At 42.7% G+C, this 19,055-nt stretch overlaps 1 protein-coding gene across 1 annotated transcript in view; it reads left to right on the forward strand.

The window, feature by feature from the left end:
- The window catches only part of WWTR1 (WW domain containing transcription regulator 1), a 121,658-nt gene extending 115,998 nt beyond the window's left edge, over nt 1-5,660 (forward strand). Inside the window, exon 6 of the mRNA XM_073359714.2 lies at nt 3,084-5,660. Within this exon, the coding sequence (XP_073215815.1) occupies nt 3,084-3,268 (185 nt within the window). The 3' untranslated portion in view covers nt 3,269-5,660. The remainder of the gene's footprint in view (nt 1-3,083) is intronic.
- The last annotated feature ends 13,395 nt before the right edge of the window (nt 5,661-19,055 follow it).

Raw genomic sequence — 19,055 nt, forward strand, 5'->3', positions numbered from 1 at the left:
CACTCTCCTGAGGATAACACAGAGAGATAAAGAACGATGTTGTTTGAACGTCAGCAAACATACACTGCAATGCTTTGTTCTACAGTGATTCCTGAGTACGTGCTACTGGCCTGGAGTGGTAAAGTGTCCTACCATGGTGGACAGAATAAGGCTGCTCTCCCCAGAAACCTTTTGCAAAGGCTTTGGGATTACATCCAGGAGAGCCGCGAATGCCAGGGCAAATTAATCATTAAACATGTTTGCTTTTAAACCATGTATACTATTTTAAAAGGTACGCTCACCAGAGGTCCCTTCTCTGCCTGGCGGGTCCGGGAGGCAGCCTTGGGTGGGTTCGGGGGGTACTGGCTTCAGGTGCAGGGTGAGAAACAGTTCTTGGCTGTCGGGAAAACCGGTTTCTCCACTTGCTTGCTGTGAGCTATCTACAACCTCATCATCATCATCTTCCTCATCCCCAAAACCTGCTTCCATGTTGCCTCCATCTCCATTGAAGGAGTCAAACAACACAGCTGGGGTAGTGGTGGCTGAACCCCCTAAAATGGCATGCAGCTCGTCATAGAAGCGGCATGTTTTGGGCTCTGAGCCGGAGTGGCCATTTGCCTCTCTGGTTTTCTGGTAGGCTTGCCTCAGCTCCTTAAGTTTCATGCGGCACTGCTTCGGGTCCCTGTTATGGCCTCTGTCCTTCATGCCTAGGAAGATTTTGACAAATGTTTTGGCATTTCGAAAACTGGAACGGAGTTCTGATAGCACGGATTCCTCTCCCCAAACAGCGATCAAATCCCGTACCTCCCATTCGGTCCATGCTGGAACTCTTTTGCGATTCTGGAACTCCATCATGGTCACCTCTGCTGATGAGCTCTGGCCTCACCTGCAGCTTGCCACGCTGGCCAAACAGGAAAATGAAATTCAAAAGTTCATGGGCCTTTTCCTGTCTACCTGGCCAGTGCATCTGAGTTGAGAGTGCTGTCCAGAGCGGTCACAATGGAGCACTCTGGGATAGCTCCTGGAGGCCAATATCGTCTAATTGTGTCCACAGTACCCAAATTCGACCCGGCAAGGCCAATTTCAGCGCTAATCCCCTTGTCAGGGGTGGAGTAAGGAAATCGATTTTAAGAGCCCTTTAAGTCGAAAAAAAGGGCTTCGTCGTGTGGACGGGTGCAGGGTTAAATCGATTTAATGCTGCTAAATTTGACCTCAACTCCTAGTGTAGACCAAGGCAGAGGTATGCAAGGAATGATGAATTGGATGCTAAGGGTGAGAGTTTAAAATTGTCAACCAGATCTTCTCGGTGGCTTTGAAAGACCTCAATGTATGTAGGACTGTTGAAAAGTTAATATAACATAGTACAGTGCTGCACTTCTACAGTACTTAGCACAATGGGCCCTAATCCATGATTGAGACCTCTGAGAGCTATCACAATATAAATAACTTCCAGCAAGCATATACCACTCAACTGCTTACAGTGGAATCTGATATAGTAAAACTCTATTTATATTGAAGAATAACACCTGCTTATTGTTTCCCTGGTCATAGAATCTCAGGGTTGGAAGGGACCTCAGGAGGTCATCTAATCCAACTCCCTGCTCAAAGCAGGACCAATCCCCAATTTTTGCCCCAGATCCCTAAATGGCCCCCTCAAGGATTGAACTCACAACCCTGGGTTTAGCAGGCCAATGCTCAAAGCACTGAGCTCTCCCTCCCCCCAGTATTTGGTTGTGGTCATGGTCATGCAAATGAAAAATTGTAGTTGTTGTTAAAGTGAACTCTGCTTATAGTTTTTCTGTTAACAGTATTAGTGATTTCAGGATTCCACTTTATTACTGGTATGGTTAGCTGCAGGGCTGTTATTCATATATGGGTATGATTCACAATGTGGGCCATAATATTCTGACTCCAATACAAACAGCAGCCAATTCAAGCTCACAGTTCTGCATCTTGATCTACATGAATCACTGATTTCAGTGGGAATTTGGGGCATGCAAGGAATGTGTAGGGTCAAGTTCTTCAGTGGCAACTTGAAAAAGGGAGCACAATAAGGGGCCCTGTTTTTCATCTGTCAGTGTGGAGAGTTGTGTGTGAATCCCCCTGACAGAAAATTGAAGATATAGCCCAAAAGTGAGCTGGTGAGTTTTGGAAGGATTTCCTATGTATCTGGCCCAGATTTGATTTGCAGTGTTTCAGGACCAGATTCTTCCTTTACTCATTTGGCCTAATACTTGACTGCACTAGGTCAGTGGAATTCTTCAGGGAATAAAGTACTACCCTTCATGAGTAAGCATGGCAGAATCTAATCCTAGGTGAATTGGTTTTAGCTCTTCCAAATTTCTGCGTTGTCTAGTTCTGTGGGAATTCGTTATGTCATGAGAACAATCTCCTAAGAAGAGCCATTGCATTGGGATTTCCTTTCCAAACATGTGCATAGTTCATTTAGATATTGAATTTTTTTTTTGTTACTATCTTCACATTGTTTAAAAGATGAAAGTAAATTATTAGGAAACACACCAGTTCTCTCCAGCTACTGAAATAAGTCAGTGAAGTCAATGGGACTCAAGACTACCTTTGGAATCAGTGGGAGTTCTGGGTGTGCAGTGAGTACACGGTCATGCCCTTAATGATTTTACTGTTCATTATTGTTAATTGAGCCAAAAAATAGAGTAATAACATTGCAAAGAAAAGTCCCTGTTAAACCGTCATTAGCCTTAGTTTGAACTGCGGGCTATGGATGAAATTCACTCTTATGCAGAGAGCCAGAGCACAGTCCTTAAGTGGGATTTGACTCCATTAGCCCTCTGCACAGGGAGGAATTTCACTGACTGCTTAAGTGAGGGAACAGAGGCTGATTATTCAAATACTGTTGAAAAGAACTTTTTTGTGCTTTTGACAGCACAACAAAAGAGAAATCCTTCTCTGGATATGCTTTTCTGTAAGCAAAGGAGGCTTGACAGCAGTGTTTATAGAAGATACCTGTAATGTGGTGATTGCAAGAAGTGGGGGGGAAGTGTGCCTACAATTTTCAGCGTGTGCTTTTTTTTAGAATCATTTTTAGAAGGGAGCCAGCGCCTCTATGATTCTTCTTTCTTTTACAGGCGAAACTGTGGCACAGACTCCCATGAACGTAAGTTCACAACAGACACGTTTCCCTGATTTCCTCGACTGTCTTCCAGGAACAAATGTAGATCTTGGGACTTTAGAGTCTGAAGACCTGATCCCTATCCTCAATGACGTGGAATCCGTACTCAACAAGAGTGAGCCGTTCCTCACCTGGCTGTAATCAATAATCACTCAATGCTGATTCAGCCCTTAATACAAGCCAACATTTCCTTTCCCTCTTGAAATAGAGGTAGAGCATCTGAAAATCTTCAGATATATACTTGCTGACTTAATGACTTGCTGTATCACCTTTATGGTCAATTTAACCTGTGCCTGAATTTGATTGACAGTAATTTAAATATAAAATATATGTTTCTTTCTGTTTTTCAAGAACTGCTTCTACACATCTGTAACCTGTGTTTCCTTTACAGATCATATAGAAGTGTTTCTTTTGGGGGGGATGGGAATCACAGATGGGCAGAGTATGGGATAGAGATCTGTGTCCATGACTAAACTCATGGGCTCTCAGTTAAAATTACGACTCTTAATGAACCAAAAATGCTGACCACACATAGGCAGCTTGGTTAAAAAAAATACCTGCACAGAATCAGACCACAAGTGCAGTTTTATAATTATATTTATGACAATAGTACCAAATGCTTTTTTATCTATTTAACTTGAGCTTTGAGCTTTAAAATCATTGTATTATTAGTAAGATTGTGCAGTATGGAATACAGAATAATTCTGATTCCATAGCCACCATACTAATCCTTATTATACATTTGCCAAGGCACAAACCGTACTATTGCAGTTTATTTTTCAGTATATTACTGTATAGCTTCCAGATAAATACTTCCAATTTGAAAGTAGCAGAGTGGTTCAGTGACGGTTTTACACTACGATAATATTGTAAAATAACCAGACTGGTACTGCCACCTTTAAAAAAGTCATAAACGTGTAATTTTTTAAAAATACATCTTAGATTTTGATGTTTATTTTATTAAGCACTACAGTTTTTTAACTAAATACATGAACGCATTTTTTAAAATAAATCTGTGGCAACTATTTTTGACAACGGCAAAAATACACTTAAAAATCAGGACAGAAAAGACTAGCACAACTTGACAATACCATATGCAGTTTAAAAAAAAAAAGCCTTGTTCTTCCTGTTTTCAGTAGTAATGGTTTTTAACTGACAGTATCAATGAAACCGTACAGGTAACTGAATGCTTGTAATCAGATGGTCACTTTTATCAGATCCGTGATAACCAGGCAGGTGCCTGTATGTCTGGTGAAGTTGCTAAAATCCTAATACTTGTTGCTTGCTAGAGTTGGTATACAAGACACATGGCATACTATCCTGTATATTCATATCTACTGTATATCCTATAAAGGTTTCTTTTTCAAATGTTTGGGGCTGAGAAAGCATCAAGGACAGAAAGTATGCAAAGTTTCCCTGAAATGCAAATGAAGTCCTGAAATTCTTAAGTATTTTGAGCTATTATTATTTATAATCTATGAATTTAAGCTTTTTATTTTGAAAAAAAATGTATCTGTTTATGAAAGGCATTAATACAAGTCTCTGAGCTTGATCCAGTTTATGTGGGGAAAGCAAGAGATGTAGCACTCAGTGTAAATGTCTGTTTATCAGGTCTAATCCATAAGATCCTATCTATGCACCAGAGTATTGGACACTAAAGGATTTTTTCTATCTTGTTGGAAAAGAGGCAGGTGAAAGGGTTAGAGATGAAGTGGCAGAAATATGGACTAGATTGGAAAGGTGAATGATTATGTAACAGAAAACAATAACAGTACCTGAGAGGGATGGATGGCTACAGATAGGGACACACATGTAAGAAGAACCAGCTGTGTTCACTTAAACAATACCATACCATGAACCCAATACAAGAAACTTCCTTGTGAGAGAAGAGCTGCTTGGTTGCATGTTACCACAGTGGCATGGAAGCTGTCTTGTCTTTTAAGCAAGAGAGGGGAGAGAGCTACCCAATGAAGTTCTATTATACAGAGAAGACTAGTTCTTTTTATATATATTTTAATATAACACGGGATGAGGAGGCAGAGTTGCGTCTGCACAGAATATTGCTGAATGGGCATTGTTTTACTTTTTTTTTTCTTTCCACTTATGCTAGAACTAAGCCTTAAGATATTAGAAATTATCTTTCTGAACAAACAAAGGACCGAATGGGGCTGAATGTTATTACTGTATTATCTTGAATCTTTTTTTAAAGTGTATCAGGTTATAAACTTAAATGAAAATCAGATGGTCCTATGGTTTTGTTCTTTTAGTTACACAAATGGTTTATATAGTCAGAGAATTTGGGATTTATGGTATCTGATTTTGATAGTAAAACTTTTTAAGGCCAAATCCTCAGCTGCTGTATGATCAGTCAAGCTCCATTGAAGTTACTGGCTTGTTAGTACAATTTACACCAGGGGATCTGCACCCTGCCATGATTTAGTCAATATTATAATTAAAGTTTAGCAAAATTAGTGTAAGCATTTACTAGTAAGTCAATGTTTTTAGTTGTTTTTTTTTGTTCATAAAAAACAAAGATCAGAATTCTAACGCTGGTGCCCGCTTCTCCACATGTATACTGGTGTAGGTTGGGAGGGGCGAGGGAAGAGAATAAAGCCCAGAAACATTACATTTTGTAATCGTTTTCATATTCCTGTGATAATAAAACAGCAGCAGAGTTGAATGGAAAGGTGCTATGTAAAATATTATTGCTACTGTAAAGCAACTGCCCGTAGGTTAGGTCAAACCTTTTTTCATTCTGAACCAAATCATGGTGAAGATAAAGTAATTTTTTACACCATAACATATTCTTGTTTCTACAGAGAGTATGTGCTGGATCACATGCACAGACACTCTCCCTAACCCCCATACTATCCTGTTTGTTGTGAAGTCCTCCTTTCAAGGAGTTTTCTGACTTTAAAAACAGGCTGTGACAGAAGTATAAGTATTCAAAAAGCATATGTATTTGTAATTCTATTGAAACAATTAAATTTTTTACAATATTTCACTATTATTTCAGTTTGTGAAATTACATTTATTTTACTAAATTCACACTACTTGTCTCAATACAGTAAATATGCTAGTGGGACAGTTGTACTGTTGACCATCACTGAGTGTGACATACATAAACGTTGCGGATACGGAGTAATAGGATGTTAATTACAACTTGTATTCTGATAACACTATTAGAATGTAACTTTTTGGGGAGGGTGGGTTGATGATGAAAACAAATGCTGGGGTGTTTTGGGGGGGCTGGGAGGGTTTAAAATGTCTTTTGAAAATGGGTGATGAAACAAACTGTTTCTTAATACACTGCATCCATGTATGTGCTAGTACTTTAACTTTTTTTTTAATTTACTTTTTAATTGTATGTTATGATGTGTGAGCAGTTGTTTTTAATTTAGGTTATTTTACATACAGAGGGTATGCATCAGAATCAATCAGATCAAACTATTGTACCCAGAGTTTGGTTCTGGTTTTTATTTCTTTGATCTTATACAAGAGAAAATAAATAAATGAATTTAAAGCTTTTGGCTGCATTTTTGTTCCGTATGATTTTTTTTTATTATTTGTTCTCTGGAGGATTTTAGAACTTGCTGAGCATTAACTCCAGTTGGAATAAAGTAAAGAAGCGTTCTGTGGAAAGAGATTCCCTTTGGATTAAGTGGCCAACATTGAGCAAAAGAAACCTTAATATACGGAATTGTGGTCCAGGTTATTAATAGCTATGAGTAGGTTTAGGCGATATATATCTTAGTTGCACCCACCCATGCCACATCCAACATGCGTCCCAGAGGCACACTACTTATTTGTCCCCACACCAGCTCCTAACTCACCACTATTCGTGCTTCACTACAATGTCACTCAATGAATTTCATTCCCAGAGAGGACCACCACCCTAAGGTCTATGTACCACTTAAGCCCTCACAACACAGTGTAAGTCGTGCATTGGCCTGGGAGTGCCCCTTTGCCCAGGATCTGAATTTCACATTAACAGAATATTTTTCATCATTTGCTGAAAACAAATCAATGAGCTCCAGGCCTACATTTGAAAATCTGGCCTTTTCTACCACATGTTGTTAAGACTAATACTGAAATTGTTCTAAACGCATGCTTGTGAACTTAGACTTCCCTGTGCTTCCAGGCCATATATGATATGTGGGTGAAGTGGATATCATCCTGTATCTTGTAAAATCAGTTACTGCACTCATACAACTGTGCTGTGGCATAAGTTGCTCTCATACAGTAGGGTCCGTACCGGCAGGGCCGCCGACATGGGGGGAGGGGGGAGACGGGGCAGCAACATTAAAGTGCTGCTGCGGCAAAGGACCATCCTTAAAGCTCTGCCTTCACTACCCATTAGTTAGATCCAATATTTAAAGATAAAATGAAGCCGTACCTTCCAATGACGATAGCTCAGCCAACCTAATGAACTTGAAGATCTGTAATGCTGTCTGAATTCAGTGCTCATGAAAACGAAGCCCTTATAGCCTGCTTGGCTTTAATCCTATTATGAATAAGCAGTATACAAATTTCCTTAAATTACCCCTGTGCTAATCCATGATCTGCAACACTCCTGCATTCTAATCCTGAGACTCTTGGTCAAAGACTACCGGTTTTGGAAAACTTGGGGGTTACTTTATGACGTGGGTAAACATTCACAATAGGAACTACGAGTTTACCCCATTTGTGAATGAAATCAGGATTTGATCCCAGAGTGATTGGCTAATGCATTAACACATTGTGTCACCAACTATAACAGAAGTGCTGTTGGTGATTTGGACTAGTGATCTGAACACAGCCCTGTGAGCCAGGAGCTCCTGAGACTTAACCCAGATTCTCTCACTGGCAAATCACAAAATGTTTTCCCTCATTAACAGCTGAGTAAACAATTTCTCTTCCTCTCCATCTCACAGGGGTGTTGTGAGGCTTAAGTAACTATTTTGGAAAGGTGCTTTGAAGGTGATAATTTTAAAAAAGTCGTTAGAACTTAACATAGACATGCTGACTACGGGGTGAAGGAAGACCGAAGGATTGGAGGATCTCCCAAACAATTGGCTTGTTGGACGGGCTTTCTCAAGTCCCTTTCTGAATCTCAACTACATCTTTTTTCATAAGGCTGTCTTCCTGGAACCCTGATTCTGTGCCCTTTGTCTACAGCAAATACTACTTATGTACTCTAACTCTACACCAGAGGAATGTAAAATACTTCAAGGACTTAAAAGCACGGTAGCCTGGTAAGCTGTTCACAGAGATGTCAAATAGGATAGAATCCATTTACTGTGACTTGCATTAATAAAAAAAGAGGGGCCTTAATAATGCATTGCACAAGCAGTTATAAAATGATGACATAAAAGGTAGCTGGAAACAGCTGCCGCATCCATCTGCTCCACTATGCTACTATGGAATGTGATATCATCCTTTACTCTAGCACCTGTTGATGTAACTATCTTACATGTATCTTTTCATTAAAGGTTAACAGCTGTTCTATGCCTGATAGTTCTTGTCTTGGGGGCAAGGAATGTGTCTTATCTGTGATCTGTAAAGTGATGGGTAACTGCACAGCTCAAATGTTTAATGCCCTTAATAATATAAATCTGAGTTGGACTAATGAATATCCAACATGAAACTGTAGATGGAATCTAAAAATAACTAGTTCATCCTGAGCAGAAGCTCCTAATGGGCCCAATTGTGCGATAATTATGTGATGTGAGCTACTCTCCACCAGAGACTAAGACAAGCTTCACACTTGCATTTCCTTTTCTAATCAGAGCTGCATTTGACCTTAGGGGGTCTCAAAGTCATGTGGAATGTATCAATCCTACAGGACACAAATAAGAAACAGGTGGCCCAGTTGACTTTGGATTTCCAAGGGAACATAGTATCCATGCTTCTTGATGCCTAGTTCCAGTTCCTTATGGCATATGTCACAACTGGCACTTCTGTGGTGTGGTTCACCTCAAGTTACCTCTTAAGGAAATCGCACCCATATTTCTAATGTAAATTCAATAATGATTGGGGGCTGATCAGTGAAGACAGAGGCAAAGTGAAAGGTAAAATTAAGACAAGGAAGGGGATGGGCAGATTTTAGTTCAGACATGGATAGAACTGAGACAAGAATAAAATGCAAGGAGAATCAAAGAAGTGAGGGGCAGAAAGAAAGAGTAGTGAGAGAATTGGAGGACATGGGAACACAGAAGAACTGGAGAAGCAATGACAGCTTATACCCTACAGTCATTATACAGTGGCTGATAATATTTAAATACATATGAATGACACAGTGCAATAGGGGCGTAGAAACGCTGACAGCTAACAGCCGAACAAAACCATCACTATCAGTTAATTCATAAGTCCCTGGCATTTTATAGCTTTCTGAATCATGATTAATCCTTTCAGAAAAAATTGGTTGCCCTGTGAATGGTTGACTAGGATGCTGAAGGGAGGTGTTTGGAATCATTTAATGTGAAACATTTATTAAATGGGAAATGCACAAATATATTTAATAACTCAGATTACGGTTTGGTCTCTGATTTGCATAATGACAGGTTTCAGAGTAGCAGCCATGTTAGTCTGTATTTGCAAAAAGAACAGGAGTACCTGTGGCACCTTGGAGACTAACCAATTTATTTGAGCATAAGCTTTCGTGAGCTACAGCTCACTTCATTGGATGCATTCAGTGGAAAATACAGTGGGGAGATTTATATACACAGAGAACATGAAACAATGGGTTACCTGAATTTCATTGGCTCTGTAATAGAATACTAAGCTGCATTATACTGTTCCACCAGTAGGTGGCAATGTATCTAAAATGTCCTATTTAAAGGAACCTCAGCTGTACCTGGAAGAGCATTAAAATACCTTATCATGAACATATCTGGTGTGTATAAGCAAGCTCTGTAGTCCATATCTGGTGCAGTAGTACATAACAGGCTCTGCCTGCTTCAGAGTGACTACAGGACCGGTGACTTGAGGCTAACTTCAAGGTCAGTCTTATGAGGCTGGTACACTGGGATGGTCAAATGCTGTATCTCTCCATTTGTATTTAGTACCCCAGGTGCACCAAGTCAAATACAATAATCAGCATAATGTCATTTATCGGGCAATCTATATGTTTGTTTATTGGTGAGTCTTTTCAGAAGTTTTGTTTCTGAATTTAGAAGGGAACAATTACCCAACGAAAGATGCTTGTGCTTCCTTTAAAATGGCCATGTTAGCCAAGAGCCAACAGCATCAGTTTCCAGTCATTCACATCTGTTAGCTCAGGCTACTGTTCTTATTTTACAATGCCTTAATTCCTGGGAATCAAGTGTAGCATTAGTTCCCCATTCATGGCTTCTTCCCTGCTCGGGGAGAGATGTCAGTTGCAGTTGGGAAGCCAATGGCAACATAGTTGAGCTTGTCCGGATGAGATCTATGTGGATGGACCCTCTATTCATACAACATGAGCACAAGGCCCTAGCCCTGAATGGAGAAATGGCTTGGATACCATGGTGATGGGCATGCAATAAGAACTTGAATAGAGTAGCATAGCTCTGAAACTTGACAAATTTTAACTTGCAGAGATTTCAAAGCACTTTTTCCACAGACTGCAAGAGGAGAGAATATAGCCCAAAATGTGGAATCAAACTGGAACCAAAAGTGCTCCGCTGGGAGAAAACTGATAATATGATGGGGATTTCCTGTAAAGTCTTCATCTCACAGCTTCAACAATGCACTATTATTTGTCACCAGACACTGCTCTTGCTATTGGCATTTGCAGCCCCCTATGCTGAAATGTCGATCACGTCCATCATGAAATATAAACCTGCAAGTAGGTGTTCCTCGTGTAGGTGCTGAAAGCCACTGCAGTGCACGTGATACTAATGAAATGGCAAAATAGGTGTCTGCCATGCAAAAATACATATGTAGCCTATTGGTGAATTCTGGCAGATATTAGCTGGTATTCCTTTCCAGCACAGAATTGTAACGGGTGTGGCATTGTCCAGCAGCATGTGATATTACTTGTAATTGCATTATCACTGCAAAAGGACTCTTGCAAAAGAAATGCCACTTAAAGTGTATGTTGTGTTTGTAAACATCTCACGGCCTGACAGCCATGCCCTGAGGCACACCTGTGACCAACAAGCAAATGTTCATCATAACCATCTCCATGAATAAAACAATGTGATAGAACAGAATGTGGGGTAAAGACGAAGTCCCAGGATGAGTGAGTCCCTGACAAGCTTCCATGGAAGTGTTTTCTGGCAGCACTAAAGGTTAAAAAAACACACACACACCACCCCATAGCCCCCTTTAGTGGGGTATATTAAGAACTGCTGTGATACAGCTAGTAAATCCAATGACACCCAGTAATTATGTACAATCACTAATCACAACAGCCTCAATAAATGTTTTAAAAATGCATTTTTTATGAGTGGACTAACAAAGAAGAAAAGGCCCCCAGTGAGCGAAGCACCAACCATGAGAGACAAAGGCTCCCTATCAAGAGGGACCTGCCAGAGTCTCACCTCTTATGGCCATACTCGGCCCTTCCAGGTTGTTCCCTTGCAGCTCTGACTTGCTCTTCCACGCATACTACATTTTCAATTCTCTTTCTTCCATTTGTTTTCCCCCGAGACAACACCACAAGCCAGAAAGTTACCAAGCTAAACATGGCAGCAGAACAATCTTCAGGTTAAAAGTGCTACTGTCACATGCCCCAGGCTTTAGTCTGAGCATTGGGGAATGGATGCAGTGGTGTTTGAGACACACTGGTCCATAGAATGCAGCTTCTTGTCTAGTACTCACTGGTCAAACATAGCTGGAAAGAAATTATCTGGTGCCCTCTGGTGACAGCTCAGCTCTGGAAATAAAACTGAGACAAAGATTTGCATATGCAGTTAGCATAGGACTAAACTGAAAAGAACTGGTTTGGGGCCTTTCTTGGTACTTTCTTAAGGAGCATTTTCATATGTCTTTGTCAGAGATGAGTGGGAGGGCAAGGTTTTGACAGCACTGGGTGGGTAGGACTAGTAGGAGGTGGGAAAAGGTGCCTTTTGCTTTTTTTAACCCCCCCCACCCCCCCAATTTTGCAGCCACCCTCCCTGCCTGCATCTTTGTTCAAAGAAGCAGTTCGTGGCTGCTTAACTTCAGCCTTTCCTCCTGAGACAGACAGGCAGAACCACCACTAAGATCTCAGAACTTTCTTTCAGTGCAGCTGCAGCTGTAGATGCCAGGGCCGCAAGAGGCACAGCTGTGAAAGGGACACTGACTAGAACCATAGAGGAACAGAGTGCTTGCTCCGGCCTGAAGTTAACTGTGATTAGCCTAGTTTTCTTGTCACAAAATTTGAAAATCTGGGTAGCGCAGACCGCGAGACCCCCCCACAAAGAAACTAAGAGGTGGTTATGCTGTGTGAGTGTTATACCAATAAAATAAAAACCAGCAGGATCTTATTAAAGGGGAAAAGGCAAAATACCACATTTATTGTGAATACAGAAAGAATCATAGTAAGCAGTTAGTTACAGCTATAACATTCCATTCAATCTCATATTTATTCACACATTCATTCATACAAACACAGGTTCTGCAAGGTTGTTATCATAGTTACCAGCCTTAGAGTTGCTCATGCCAAGCCACTGGCCAGCTGGCCTGGACATGAGGAGGGAGCAGGGCCTTGTCAGATGCTCGTCTGATGCTCCTGGAAGTTGGTTTGCAGAATCAGACCCCAAAGTTCTCACTTTCTAGAGTCCATTTTTATAGGAATTTCTTCCTATGCCAGTCTATGGGAATTGCTTCATCATGCTGTTGTTGAATCAATCAGCAGATGGCACATTCCTGACGGCTCCGTGCTGCCAGATGTTATCTTGTTCTTTGGTTCTCCCATTCTTGAGGCTGTTGGGTGGATTCCAGTCTGCCCTCCGGGGGTCCTCTGGTTATTTCCACTTGACGCCGCCTTCAGCCGATGGACACTGGATTCCTAGGCTGGCACCTCCCTGATCATTCAGTTATCATCCACACCAAGCATCCATCCACATCCATCCTCTATCTCTATTTTAATCACAATTGTTAACAAAGCAAGATGAATACAACAAAAGGGCGGGGAGTCTCTGGGTGCTGTTTCTATTGTTACAGAGTATTGCTTTGAGTCTCTCTCTGTGTGAGTAGTTGTTATTACAAAGAATTGCTTTGAGAACAGACTCTGTCTTAGAATGTACTAACGCAATTAGCAGCTTGCAAGTTTCACACATAGAGGGAGAGAAACAGTACCAAAAACCAAGAGACCTCTTAATTAGTAATACCCTGGAATTTAAACTATGGGGAATCAAACTCATTTGTGATTTTAATATAGAACTTCTTTAATATGATCAAACATGAGCATTATGCACAATTCTAGTCATCACACTTGAAAGAATTCTTTTTTAAAGAGCTTGATAAGAAACAGCAAAAAGCTTTATTGTTGTTGCTAAAGATGAACTTTGAGGCCCTGCTAGGAAAGATTGCAATTGAAATGCAGGATTCACAGGAATGTCTTCAAAGTTTCTCTAGGCATGATCTCTGCGGCAATAAGCATTACCAGTAAAGATTCTCAAGGGAAAAGTGGGACTAACAGTTGCACAGATGCAAAGCATTTCCATGGAATCCCTTGCAGGTTTCTTGTGTGTGACATAGTTTTCTTCGTGTGGCCTACAGTGGAGCAGCTGATGAAAAGCAAGCACAGAAGGCCAGCAAGTGGGACTATTAAATTGCCATCTGGGAAGGCCAAAATGTTGAGCCTTCCCCCCTCCTAAATGGATGAGGCTTTCCATAGATCACAATCTTGGGAGATTACTCATAAAGAAACAGTTTTATAACAGGTCTGTCATGAGAAGACATAGGAGATGTAATCTGTCTTGAGCAATATGGCCTAACATGAAATTAAAGCAGAGCTATTCTTCAAGACTCAGCTGAAAGACCTTGTTGAGAAAACACACATTTGAGGTTTTTGCTAAAAAAACCCCTTGATTAATATTCCTGAATAAACAAATTTGCTTCTCAGAACAAGGTTAGGCACTAATTATCAGTCTTCCAGCATGGCTGGGGCGGCAGGGCATATTTACCTATATTCTGTAATATTCTGTATGCAGAAGGAGCCTGGTTCTGTTCCTAGTTACATGAACCTCCCATCAAAGTCCTGTTGAGCTGCTCCCATGGAAGTGAAGACAAAATTGGTTCCTATGTGGATTTATATACACACTTCATTATTGCAGTGCTGGAGCAAAGTTGGATCCCAGGCTTCCAGCTACATCAATGTTGCTATTATACTGATAAGGAAAAAAACGGGAGGTGAAAAAGATAGTCACTATCTTCAATTTGGAGAGCAGAATCACTTTCCCCCATGTTCTCTCACTCAAATTGCTGACTCCATCTTTCCTCCCCTTCTCTCCCTGTCCAACCCCCACCCCCCACCCCCAAAAAATCCAGCTCACCTTGTGATGAACAAGACAAGGAAAATTACAACCCGTGTGTTCACAAGATAAACTGTTTTTTCAGCCTTAACTATAGCATTTGCTACCGAGCAAGCCCAATGATAATTGTATGCTAACCCCAAACTCAAGTGAAATTCCATCTAAATCTAAAATAAATGAATAGACAACTGAGTTTTGAGACTCTGTTTCTGCTTAGTGGATGGTTCAAGCAGCAAGTGCAGAGTTTTGTGAGAACAATGTTGATGACTCATCACGATTCACTGTCATTACAGAACATGTTAGTATATTCTAAGAGGGGATGGAAAAAATGGTAATCAGAACTAACCAATAGAATGTCAGTACAATTAGACCTGATCGCTGGAAGTCATCCAAATCTAGATATAGTCTACTTTGTATTGTCATTAAGTAAGGAGGAATAGGTAAAGTAATCTGGCTATTGTTATTACATAACTGATATCGCTGACTGTAACTCTGCAAAAGCGTATTCGTCTAGTACAATAGAGACTACGGGTATGGCTATACTGCAGTAAAAAAACCATGGCACTGAGTCTCAGAGCCTGAGTCAGCTGAAGGGTTCTTCGGGGCTCAGAGGGTGTGGTGGTGATAAAATTTCAGCATAGTTGTTCAGGTTGAAGCTGGAGTCCAGGCTCTAAAACAGAGGTGGGCAAACTATGGCCTACGGGCCATATCCGGCTCATGGGACCGTCCTGCCTGGCCCTTGAGCTCCCGGCCGGGGAGGCTAGCCCTGGCCCCTCCCCTGCTGTCCCCCTCCCCCACAGCCTCACCTTGCTACACTGCCAGTGCATTGGGCAGAGTGGCTGGCTCCGGCCAGGCTGCACGTCTGTGAGCTCCTGCCTCTCAGAGTGGCATGGTAAGGGGGCGGAGGGGTTGGATAAGGGGCAGGGAGTCCCGGGGGGTAGTCAGGGAATGGGGAACAGGGGCAGTTGGATAGGCGTGGGAGTCCCAAGGGACCTGTTGTGGGGGCGGAGGGGTGTGGGGATAGGGTCGGGGCAGTCAGGGGACAGGGGGGTTGGATAGGGGGTGGGAGTCCCAGGGGGCCTGTCTGGGGGCAGGGATGTGGATAGGGGTCGGGGCGGTCAGGGGACAGGGAACAGAGGGGGTTGGATGGGGGTGTGGTCCGGGGGGGGCACGGTTGGGATGGGGGGTCCCAGGATGGGGCAGTCAGGGGATAAGGAGCAGAGGGGATTGGAGGGGTCGGGAGTTTTGAGGGGGGCAGTCAGGGGGCAGAAAGTGGGAGGGGGCGGAAGCCAGGCTGTTTGGGGAGGCACAGCCTTCCCTACCCGGCCCTCCATACAGTTTCACAACCCCGATGTGGCCCTTGGGCCAAAAAGTTTGCCCACCCCAGCTCTAAAACCTTCCCCCTGTGAGGGGTTTCCAGGGGGAATGTCTCAGAGCCCGGACTCCAGCCCCAGCCCAAATGTCTACACTGCAATTTGCAAGCTTGAGTCAGCTGACCGCGGCTAGCAGTGGCTGTGCCCCAGGTCTTTTATTATAGTGTAAACATACCCTAAGGGTTGGACCTGCTCTCACATGGTAATGTGGGCTGCGTACAGCCAGTACCTGTTTTTTACCGGTACCGTACTGGCTCACTTTCACCCCTGCTGATAGGCATTTAAAGGCCCCAAAGCCACGGAACCCCCTCCTTTCCGTCACATGTCTTTGAAGGTAGCCTGGCGGCTGTTGATTCTCTCTCCTTTCCTGGTCTTTTTAAGGTCAACTTCTCCTATTAGAGATTTTCTGGGGGGTTGGTAGGAAGGGCACCAGGTCCCTGGGGAAGAGGTAGGAGGCACGGGAACACCGGGCCTTTCTACCACTAGTCCAACATTGCAATGTTCCTTTAAAATAAAGATCTTATCTCCTAAAGAACTTTGTTCATAGCAGGGTTACATTAGTTTATTTGTGAGTTTTACCTCTGGCAATTGTATTGCTGTTACAGTAGTTGTTAAAACCATCACTATGCAGTACCACTTAGCTTTCTATAGTAAGTTATTGCCCCCAATGTCTCCTCCGTCACAATTCTTTAGGCCTTCATTTTGTCCACTATCATTTTGGCCCAGGAAAGAACGCCAGTAGATGAGCTCTCTCACAGAGTCCATGACCAACTGGTCAGGTTGCTACTGAGATATACAACAATCAAAGTTCCTATAGGACTGAAAACATTTACCTCTACACACACGTTAGAATAGGGGCTGATAGTCTACCCTACACCTGACCACAAACACAGTCAACCATAATCTCACTGGGTAAAGTTTTTGGGAGTGCCTAAGTGACATGCCTCATTTTTCAAAAGTCACTTAGGGGGCCTAAATTGCATTGAAACTGAATGGGGCTGTTGTCTTATTTCCCAGGCCAGGAAGGCACCACACCCAAAGTCTGGTTCAGGGCCTCTTTCTCAGGCCAATCCTTTGCAATGAAACAGTTTAACATAAATTCCACATATAAAGCCAGTCTTTTCCCTGGACCTGGGATCTTCTGCAGGGTCTTCTCTATTCCTTACAGGTTCCCACCAGCTACTTGCCTGAGACTCACCCTGCTCCAGAGCCTGCTATAGGCACTAACATGGGCCCAACAATTCTCCACCCCAATTGAGCCACCTGCAGACTTTTCTATTGCTCTGATTAGTCTCAGCTGGGAGGTAGCTGATCAGCCACAGGTGCAGTATTATCAGAGACAGATTATGGTTTTGTGGGGCCCTGGGCTTTCCCTTTGCTAGGGCCTGAGTCACTGACATTGGCAGTGCTGCAAGGGAGGCTGGGCCCCATTCCCCTTGAAGGGCCAGCCACCCAGTTTCCTAAAGTCCAGCTTCTCAGAGGCATTGAGGCTCCTAGCTTCCAGTGATTGCCAGTGATTTCAGTGAGGTTAGCAGGAGCCTCAATACCTCTGAGGGGCTGGGCCTACGGTGCTTCAGAAAATGGGACTCAGGCACCTAAGTCATTTAGGCACCTTACCAATGTTTCCCTTAGTAGCTGGCTGTTCCTACTGTGCCCATCACTGAAGCACAGAGATGCTAAATTCCTTCATGTCAGCCATGGGGCTCCGGCTTACAACAAGTATTTAGCTATTTGCTGACAAAGGGGAACATCAGGAAGTGAGAGAAGCACATGGTGCGTAGGGAAGTGTGCAGGTGTGGGAGCAAAGGACAAGTGGGACTTGAATGGGCTGAAAGGGCTGGGTGGTGGAGGAGGGGCTCTGAAGGGAACAGAAGAGACTTTGGGCAGGTGTGTACTTAAAATGCTTCAGCCGTAGCACTTCAGTGAAGATGTTACTATGCTGATGGGACAGCTTCTCTCATGGGCAAAGGTAATCCCCCTCTCTGAGAGGCGGTAGCTACGTTGAAAGGAGAAGCTCCCCCGTCAACCTAGCACTGTTTACGCAGGGGTTAGGTTGGTATAACGGCATGGCTCAGGGTGTGGATTTTTCTCACCCCTGGGCGATGTAGTTAGACCAATGTAAGGTTATAGTGTAGACCTAGCCTATGAAGAAGAATACTCCTCATTGAGAAGTAGCTGACAAGGTAGGATCTTTTCTTCTCCCATACCTTTGACGGGGGGGAAACCAAAACCCTTTCCTTCTAGTGAAATGAAGTTACTGGTTATGCAGAGTATTATAGTTCCTTCTGCAAACATTTCAAGCCGAGATACACACGCATAACTCCTACTGGCCACATCCTATCGTCCTTGTTCAGATCAACTTCCCATTGACTGTAGCAGGAGTTTTGACTGAGAAAGGTCTGTACGGCTTGGTTTCTTGATTTCAGTGGAAGTTCTGACTGAACAAGTACTGCAGGATTTGGCCAATTGACTTCTGTGGGAATTGCATCTGAGGGCAGTACTGGTCTCCTATGACTAGCATACGGAGTTGTCACTATCTTTGTAGCTATCAATTTTGCCTTTTGCAAGTAGAAAAAAGAACAAGTTTTCACAGTAAGCAGTAAGTCTCCAGTCCCGTGTGCTGACATCATTAGTTGATAGACTATGCCTGCCATGCAATTAGAGGTGTGACAGCAGCATGGGTGTAGACGTACCTGAGCTAGCATTGATCTAGCTAGCTTGAATAACAGAAATGAATAGAAATGAAGCCAGGCAGTAGGGGCTGTACAAGCTGCACTGGCAGGTGCTGCCACAGATTCTCTGCTATTGTTATTCAAGCTAGCTAGATCAAAACTAGCTCAGGTGTGTCTGTGGTTACATCTCTGACTGCAGTGTAGACATACCCCGTGACTGGAATAAGACAGATAGTGGGTGACTCTAAGACAATGTTGGAATAAGCAAGATCATCATCATAATTAATTGCCATGTATTTCCCTTTTTGGCTTAATTCCTGATATGAGTCAGGAATAACTTGGGGGCTTAGTAACAACACACTCATTCCTGCAGGATTGCATTCCACACTGCCCAGTGTGCTCATCGCTTTTACCCTTGTATTTATATGCACAATAATCATGTTGTGCAGGATAGATGCCA

This window comes from Lepidochelys kempii, chromosome 9, assembly GCF_965140285.1.
Source record: "Lepidochelys kempii isolate rLepKem1 chromosome 9, rLepKem1.hap1, whole genome shotgun sequence".
In the NCBI taxonomy this organism is placed as follows: domain Eukaryota; kingdom Metazoa; phylum Chordata; order Testudines; family Cheloniidae; genus Lepidochelys; species Lepidochelys kempii.